General features: G+C 24.3%; 1 protein-coding gene across 1 annotated transcript in view; it reads right to left on the bottom strand.

Moving 5' to 3' along the window:
* Positions 1–703: 703 nt before the first annotated feature.
* The window catches only part of Impbeta11 (importin beta11), a 65,730-nt gene continuing 56,297 nt past the window's right edge, over positions 704–10,136 (bottom strand). Inside the window, exons 24-26 of the mRNA XM_067287476.1 lie at positions 8,140–8,232; positions 1,749–1,827; positions 704–1,676 (exon numbers count right to left, since the gene is read on the bottom strand). Of these exons, the coding sequence (XP_067143577.1) occupies positions 1,515–1,676; positions 1,749–1,827; positions 8,140–8,232 (334 nt within the window). The 3' untranslated portion in view covers positions 704–1,514. The remainder of the gene's footprint in view (positions 1,677–1,748; positions 1,828–8,139; positions 8,233–10,136) is intronic.

Raw genomic sequence — 10,136 nt, 5'->3', positions numbered from 1 at the left:
TATCTCAATTCACGTAATTTTTTTTTCTCATATGGCAAACATATTTTCAGTCAATCTGAAGTAATGCTAAAGATTTCAATAGGTATTTGAGATGGTGTCTAATTTTTCAGTGTTCTACTGTAAAATCTAAATCTTTGCATCATCATTTTCAATATAGATAGAAAAATAGTTAAGGTTAGTAACTGGAAAGTTTTGATCTATTTTATATCATCTTTGCCATGTAACACACAATTTTCTGGCAAGTTTGAATTGCATTTAAAAATAGTTTGTTACAAAAATACTACTGCACTTTACTAATATTTTTAATGACTAGTTGAAAGTTTTCATGGATCTAACGGCTTATTTTTAACTCCACCACATTGACATTACGAGCACAACTATAATACGGGTATTTACAGATTCATTATACGAGTATACAGAAAAGACCCAAGATGTTTTTAGAGGATGGCATATTTTAAAAGATAACTAAAGTAAAATTACTTCATTTTTATATGAGAGCTGTATTTTTGTTTGTTATATCTTCCCCAGAGTGTATTCAATGAACAAGAAACTCATTCGAAAAGTTCTAGAAGAAATATTGTGCCTGTCTGCTTTGCATTTTTGAATTAAGTTTACATACCAATAAACGCTTACTTATAAGTTAATGTATCCTCGTAATAAACGTTACTACTTTCTTTTGTAAAATAATTAAGGAAAAAAATAATACACTTTTCAAACTTTTAATATAACAATTTATTACAAATAATCTAGGAAATAAATTTTGTTGTTTATTTTTCATTTTGAAATAAAGAACATACTTTATCCATTTGATTTTAATTATCGTTAAAAAGAATTTTATGATTTAAACTGTAAAAAAAAATACATTATTTTGAAATAATTCTTTTGAGGTAATGTATTATTTATTATCATATAATTACATCCATACATTATAAATTTGTTTCACTTTTCAATTATATATATATGTCATGTTTTTTCCTTTTCTTTTATTCCATAAAAAATTTACTTTGGATCTCTTCTTTATTTATAATTTTGAAATTTTAAAACTGTTTTTAATACAGTATATATAAAAAAAATTAAACAAAAACTTACACCAAGGCATCAAAAATGCAGAAATAATTTCGTTAAAAATTTTATATATATTTATTTATATATATCTCATCTATATATATAAAGAATAAATGATGTTATTTTTTTTTTATTATATACCTTGGAGTATTCAATGATAAAAACAAATATGTTTATAAACAATTACTTATAAGTATGCTTAAATTCTATAAACAGAAAAATCTGTTGCCTTTTAAATTATTCTTTTTGCTGTACAAAATACAATTGGCAACAGTTTTTAGACATAAATATAATATTTTTTAAAGCAAAAAAGCCATGATGTTAATAATCGTTTAGCACGTTGATGTTCAATGCAAATGTTAATTGCTCGATCTGCCGAAGAATGGAACTTTCAAGATCCGACAGCAATTCGTGTAATATTATAGTCCCGATATTCTACAACTTAATTTTCAAGATTCCAGGTATTCTTTCAACTGCTGCATGGTTTCAACATCTACAGTTGCCATTAATTGTTCGAAAGCAGTTTGTCCCAGAGACTGCTGCAATTGTGACATTTGAGAACATAGGTATTCTTTCAGGACGACCGTATGTATCGGATCTTGACGTGACAACTAAATAAAAAACGAATTCAAAATTTAATTCTTGTCGAGGATGATCGAAACGTAGAGGAAAATAATTTTTACCTCCTGTTTCCTTCTTTCGTGTTCCGTCTCGTCGTCGTCGTCTATTTGTAGCGTCTCGTTTGCGTGTAAAACTAAAGAACTAAAAAAATATTTAACGTTATGAAAATATTATTTTATTAAAATAACAATCTTTCTATTATTTTTATTTTATAACATTTCATTTTTTACCTGGACCTTATTATTTATAAATTATTTTGGAAATAGAAAATTCCTGAATTATTCCAATAAATGAATTCTGTATAAAGATAAAAGTGTGCATTTAAAAATTCTTTCGGAAGAATCTAATATATTTTCACTTTGGATCATCCGGATCTCTTCAATCTAGCCGAAACCTATGCTGTTTATATATATAATATAAATTTTATTCTAATACAAGAGTCAAATTTTATCATTTTTGATTTTTTTTATCCAAATGATGCTAGAACTGTTGATTTTAATAATATTAAAAAAAGAAAATAGTAAGAAAGATATTAAAAAAATCTAAGCGAAAGAAGAAAAATAAGGATCATCAGATATTTCAAAAGGAAATATGCTGAAAGCAATATCATAAATTGAAGAAAAACTAGATTTTTAATTTAATCTGCTACAGAATAAGAAAAAAAAACCTTAATAAAGTTCTGTTGATAATAAAGTTTGATTGATAAACTAATGACAAATCTTTTATATTATGTTAGCGCAAATATAATAAAATCATCATGCATCAAGGGAAAATGTAATTAAAACAAATACAGAAATAACAATTTATTATTAAATAAACTTGTAGATTTGAACAGTGCACTTGTTAGAAGTAAAGATTTTGTGAATTAAAAAAAAAAAAAAAAAAGAAAAGAATCGTTTATTTAGTTGTACAAATAAAACTACTTGTAAATAAAAAATATAATGTTTTTTCATACCTCTATAGAAATTAATTGAGTAATAAAATCGTGTAAAAATTTATTTTTAATTTTTGAAATTTTGTATCTATTTGAAGAGAGTACTAGACGCTAAAAATGGTCTTAAAAGGGAAAATGAAATCCAATAAACTTCAAGTAATGGATTCACAAAATTACTATATAATTAATAATAATAAATTTTGTAGTAGTAAAGATGTCTGTTTAAAAAGTATTGATTGTTGGACTGCAATTTGGAAAAAACCTTAAAAATTCCCACCGTTGGCTGTCTGTCTGTCTTTCCTTAATCTCGAGAATGGAGTTAGATAGATGAAAGATGAGACCAGATATGAAAACCATAGGACAGAAGGCCCCAATTAGCTATATATGAATTTCTTATGCAAACCAGAAGTCATGTTATTTCAATTAAAATATTTCCCAAAAGGAGTTAGATAGATGACCAGCACGACTCCATTGTTAGTGGAAAAGTATGATTTACAGGAGCAAGACACTACAGTAGTAATTTGAAGTGGAGAGCATATATTTTAAATTAAAAAGTGCAGCCTGGCATTGTGACAATGGACAATATCACAATAAATAATTGTTAACCTTTAACCAGTTATTGTGGGTCCAATGGACTTTATATTTTTCTTAACTATAACACATTACTGCATTCTTTTGTGATTTCCTCATTCAATATTCCTTTTACGTAATTTGCAAAAAAACAAATATCATATTAATAAAGTTTTTTTATTTATTAGAGTGAGTGAGTAAATTTTATGATATTACCAGATGAAAATGTCCATTAGACTCTAATGTTAATATGCACAATATACAACAGGGATGCGATCAGAAGGGGGTTTTGGGGAGTTGGAAATCTCCATGAAGATTTATTTTAACTGAAATAAATGTTTTATTTTTGAAAATAAAAGCTAAAATACTTTTTCCCTTACTTCCAAAACTTTTTTAATATATTTTTCATTAAAATGATTTTGGCTTAATTTTTAAATTATGGCAAAAAAATAGTTGTTCCTCTAAACCTAAACACCCTCGAAAATTTTATGGTTGCATTCCTGTACACGTTTCAACTAGCTTTATTGTTATCTGCACAAACTTGCAGTGATACGTGCAATTACAAGTAATAGTCAGTCATAATCTGCATGAGTTGTAATTTGCAGAGTGGTAGCCTATAAAATATGGCTCAACAAGTTTATGTAAGAGAATGAATATAAGAAGTATAAAAGGAGTTTTTTTACAAGAATTTGCTGAAGGACTAGTTAGACCATATAGTGAAAAAAGGCTGGGCTGAAGAAAGGAACAATAATAGTAAACAACAAATGCCAACTGTTAACACTTAGGAAACTGCCTACAGAAAAATGTTGCGTAGTGATTTTTTTCAAAAAAGAAGAAAAAAAGGAAGAATGCAATGTCAAACTTGTAATACACATAATATGAATGTTCATTGCATTTTGGTATAAGCATAAATCAAAAATCAGATTTTTCATTTTTTGTAGCTTAGTACTGTACAATAAAGTTTAAAATCTATTCCACTTATATTTAAATGACTGTGTTTATAAACACGTAATAAAACGAAGTGTTTTTAAATTACACGAGTCTAGTGGATTCAATTTATCTGCTTACATTAGTAAAGCAACCTATCCTAACAAGAGTTATTATGATAAATCTGGTATAGTTGCAATAATCCCATTTTTATTTTATACAAATACATAGTTGATACATACATAAAGGAATTAAAATTTAAAAAAGTAATAGTATATTATATATAATTAGATATTAGATAATGCATGGACACACGAAAACTTTTTAAGCTTCTGATGACAATATAATTTGATATTTCTTATAATTAATAGGAATTTAATATTCTATAAATTGATTAATGAAGTGAAAACAAAGTTTTCCTTCAAAAATGCAAAAATAATTAATGATTTCTGTATTCAAAACTTTAGAGAATTATCTTTTATATGTAATGAAAGACTTTAATTTTTCAAAATGGCTTTGACTAAATATTACTTAGTGTAAATTATCTTCAAAGATAAATAAGAATAAAATTCTTATGAATTAAATTTTTCAAACTTAATTTTCATGTTTTTAAATTCATTACTGCATCATTTAAATATAATACTGCAGGCAATATATTTGACTTTTATTTGCACAGAACATGTCAAAGAAATGTATACAAATATTTAATTTTTGAAAACAGATATGAGTCTATTTGCAAAAATTAAATAATTAATTAAATACTGTAAAAGAATAATTAATTATTTAATTTTGTAAACAATTACAAGTGCTAATGAATAAACTGCTATATGTTATGTATGTATAATAAATAACTCAAATTTTGTTGATACTGTATATATTATTCTGTGCATTAGGAACATCTCACCTGCCTTTCTTTTCTCTCTTCTAATAAAATATCAATATTAAAAATATGAGAAAACGTTTTTGGTATTTACAAAAATAAGTTGGAAGATTCATAAATATTCAATGAATTATTCAATAATAATGGCCAGGTACATTTAATTTTTATATTAGGCATATCAAAGCAAATTTAGACAAATGGTTTACTTTCATTTGTATTGCATTCAACAAACATTCAAAGCTTTGTAAAATTTCAGTCATTCATTAATTTGAGTTAAAAATATTACTAAGAAATGGAAGCCATTTAAGTCCAGTGCAATTATGGATGTGTCCTAAATGTTTAAATTGTTAAGTATCACTAAAAAATTATGGAAATGCACACAGTATAGGTATTAATGTACAGCTCAAACAAAAATAATTCTGAACATATTTCTAAATGCCACATTTTGTATAATTTCATGTTTATGTAAAGCACACATTTTACGAAAGACAGATAACAAAAGAGTGAAATGTTTTCTGTTACTTTTACTCAAGTTTTATTTAATTACAATTCTGATATTAATCTGTAGCAAAACTGTTGAATTTTAATTTTAGTCAGCAACTTAATTTTTGTTTCAAAATATTTGAGTAGACATGTAACTACCATTGTAATCTATATTGTTCTATATTTTATTCCTTTGTCTGTGTAACAACCTGGTTATGTTTTTCGGCACCAGCTATGTACTTCTATTATGTTACAAATAAAATAACTGAACTGAACTGTTTATCATTTTAGTAAATATAGAATCTTTCATTCTATTTTACTGATCTATGATATAAATTAAAAAAGAATGCTTTAAAAAAAGTCTCATGTTTACATTAATGTGTTTCTTTCATAGTTGATAAATTATAATCAAATTACTGTTAAAATAATTTCATTCTAACGGTCAAGTCTGATAATATACAAATATCATATAGCCATTCAAATCATTGCTGATTGAAATTTCAGTCTATTGCATTACAAATAAATATTTTCTGGATTATTTATGAGCAGAGCTGCCAAATTCAGAAATGCATTATTTGCTTTTGATAATAGTTAAATAAATAAGATTGATTCGAAAATGTCTCCATAAAAAAATAACTATTTCTAACATTCTTTTATCTTTAGATAATTGCATGCATATATAATGTATGTTATTTATTTAGTGTTTTATATATGATATAGTCATGTATTAGAATGCAATGAGTTATATATATTTCTATTTATGAATACTTATTGATGTAATATAATATATATGGAGATGCTGCATTAAGCATACATAATCAAAATACACTAATTGGTACTACATATACTTAAAGCAGTGTATAATACATTAACACGTCATTCTAAACGTAAAATGCAGAAAAATTTACAAATAATTTTTTTTTGCTACTCAAAACTTTAGAATTCACTTTAGAATTGAACTTCCATAATATTATATATCATATTACTTGATAGTCATTAAATCTATTCAAAAACAAATTAAAATTGCAATTTACTTCTTATTCCTAGATATAAAAATTAAAATTTAATTAATAACAATTAATCTTGCATAAGAGAGAACTCTGTTATTTAAGTGAATTTCAGAAACTATTTCAGAGTTGTATTCACTCAGAAGATAAATAAACTAGAATAAAATTAATTACAATAGTTTGCACTTGCAGTACTGTTTAAAACAGCATTAGTAGTGCAAACTGCCGTAATTAATTTTATTCTAGAGATAACTTTGCCTTCAATAAACAACAAATAACAGTCCGAAGATTGTGAAAAGTTATTTGATTTTTGAAAACTATAGATAAAAATTTCATAAAAACTGAAATATTTTATCAGAGTTATGTTCGGTTTGCTTTAAATATCAGTAAATAAATAACATTTTTACTATGTACGTTGATTTAAATATCATACACGAACATTTACACTAAATTCTTCATCAATTTTTATAAGTCAAAACATTATTCAGCAAGATAAATATTTTCAATAAATTCAAAGAACGTATTATACTGTTTTAATGTAGCAATAAACTTTCATTATCATCTACATTTAACTTTTCAACTTTTCTAATTAATTAAAATATTGAAATGAACTCAAGATAATATCTTATGTAAAAAGATAAAGTGTAGATTAATTAATTACATGTTAAAATAAACATTATAATAAGTTAAATAATAAAACAGGAAAAAGATGTATTAAAAATCTAATTAATTACAATATACTTTGTAAAAGTAATTTAAAATAAATATTAATATCTTAACAAAACAAAACAAAAAACAACAGATCAAAATTAGTTAATGTATTAATCCCACATTTTAATAAGACGTTACTAATTTAATTTTAATAGCTTTTTTTAAAAATTATTTTAGGCATTTTAAAATATTTATAACATCCTAATTTCTTGTTGTTTACTAAATTTTAAAAGAAAAATACAATAATTAATTTAAATCAAATATTTTCTTTTTTTTTTAGTTTGATAAAAATAAAACGAGAAATCTCTATTTCGCATAATACACTTACGGTTTTTAGTTAAGAATTAATAAGAATAATACTGTCATAAAAAATAATTAATTTATTGTTTTTAATCATATTAAAATACTGCAATAATTTAAAAAATTTTGCTAGATATAGAGATATTTCATTTTTTAAAACCTATTAATAAGTCATCTGACCGATAAATTTACGTTACCGTATTCTTGTGTCAATTAAATTGAATGATATCTCTTATACTTATCAATATTAATTTTCTTTTACAAATTAGTCAACTCTAAAATTCTCTTTTAGACTAATACCAAATCAATTCAATTACATGATGAATAATTAAATAAGATTTATTTATTGTAAGATTAAAAAATATATATATAATAAAATGGTTTTTTTATATGACCATTAACAAAAAGGTACATTCTAATGACTGTATTTTATTATTTTTTAAAATTCTCCAATAAAAATATAAGTAGGTAATCAACTTGTTTAATGAAGATTCATTATATTCTTAATCTTAATATTTAATGGTTGCATATTAAAAAAACACTATAAATACAATGCAAGCTTAATGTTATCAGATATATAATATTAAATAACTGATTTTTTTTTAGCTATATAAATAGCTCAAAAATTTAAAAAAACTTACTCGATATGAGCACCAATGTCATCACTTTTAGTTATATCGTTAAGAACTTCAACGATGCCAAGCAATATACCACAGATTCGATCATAAACAACACTGGAAAAACAAATGAAATATTTATTTCATAATATGATTATAAATAAATACAAATGTTACAGATTACAAATATTTATTTAGAAAAATTAAGTAATATGTAAATGTCAACTAATAACATAAATAAAATCCAAAATATTTACTTAATTATTATTCTTGCTGTAAGTTTTTTTAATATCTAAACAAAAGTTTTGCTTAATTTATTATTTACTAAATTCTGACTTGATTTATTATTTATAATTGTTTTTTTCATGTAAGAAATGAATGAATTTACTTTTGTCACTTATTATTCGACTATAAATAGCTTCAAGTTCTTTATGTAATTATACACATGTTTCTTAACATTAATAAATTATAAAGATATTTTATTACATTCACAGTTATTGTTTTATGGATCATATATAATTCATTATTATTTTCATTATATTAGATTCATTATTAATATAAATATAGATGTAAAAAATTTTTAAAAATTTGCCTGTAAACTGTGATTAAATACATAAATTTGCTTTCATATAGGTTTACAAAATAATTAAAAATACCGTATTTACTCGCATATAAGAGGTTATTTATTTATTTTTTACTGCTTCGAAAACCTATGTCGTCCTATATGCGCGAGTGAAAGATTCTTTGAGTTTTTGCAATAATTTCTGTAAACCATATATACTTCATGCTGTCATTGTAGGTCTACAGTCTAATTAGCACCTACTGTAAACAAATTAAGACACTTTCCTTTCTTTATTGATTTAATCCTATGTCCATTAATTAAAAACCATGTTGCATCTCATCCGTTCGCAGAAAATAGTTTCTATTATTTATAAAAAACATTAATAAAATACAGGTCAATTAGCAATAATTATATATGTAGTTATTTTATATTAATTAAACTGTTATTTTTAATGAATATTAGCATATTCTGAATCATTAATAATAAACTTTTTCCAGTCATGTGCATTATGTTTTGGTTTTGTTTTCCAAATGCATGTATCAAGGCAAACATGGTTGTTTGCCTTAATACGTGCATTTGATAATATTTTATTTAGGATTAAACGAAATAAAATTAGAATTGTATTAATAAATCTAATTTTCTTTGTTTTGATCTCTAAAGTCACACCTCATCCTATATGCGAGATCGTCTTATATCCAAGTAAATACGGTAGTATTATCTATTATAGATAGCAGTTCAGAGAAGAGAAACAAATTCTCTTAAATGTGGAGAAGTGATCAAGTGGTTAAAGGACTGTAAATCTATCCATGAAAGCATAAGTAGGTTTGAATCCTATCTCTTCCACTGTGTAAGTATAGCTTAATTAGTAGAGCTCTGGCCTGTAGATTTTGCAAAAATGTCGAATTCAACGAAAGATAATTTAAGATAAAATTCTTATCAGATATAGATTCCATAACCAACGACTAATCAATCATTACATTCCCACAAAAGTTTTTCTGAATTATAGATAATATACAATAATCTTGATAAAATAACAAGCACTTACTACTTTAAAAGTAGAAACCACATGTTTTTCTCATAGGTATTATCATATTTGACTGACTAAACAACAATACTTAGAATAAAGATAAAAAAAATAAGAAAAAAAGCCTTTTTGTTTTGTGGACACAAATACGGTCTTTTTTTCCATATCCACTGTAAATTTGGCTAAGTGATGTGGGACTGATAGCTAGAATTAACAGCCTGTGAAAAATTACTGGGAAGTTGCTCACCTAGCTGCCAACATTATTTAGGTATAAAGTAGTGTTGTTTATAAATATCAATTTCTTCTTTGCAATTGAAAATAATTACATTTTAGAATATAATGTGGAAATAAACAACTAAGTCACAAAGAATTTGGTTATATTATTGCTACTATGAACTGAAAAAAACATGCTGGAATTTGATTCTACTATAACAT

This window comes from Centruroides vittatus, unplaced genomic scaffold (assembly GCF_030686945.1).
Source record: "Centruroides vittatus isolate TY-2023 unplaced genomic scaffold, ASM3068694v2 scaffold_490, whole genome shotgun sequence".
Lineage (NCBI taxonomy): Eukaryota > Metazoa > Arthropoda > Arachnida > Scorpiones > Buthidae > Centruroides > Centruroides vittatus.
Note: the sequence above shows the minus strand (reverse complement) of the source record. Positions and strands in the feature narration are given on the sequence as shown.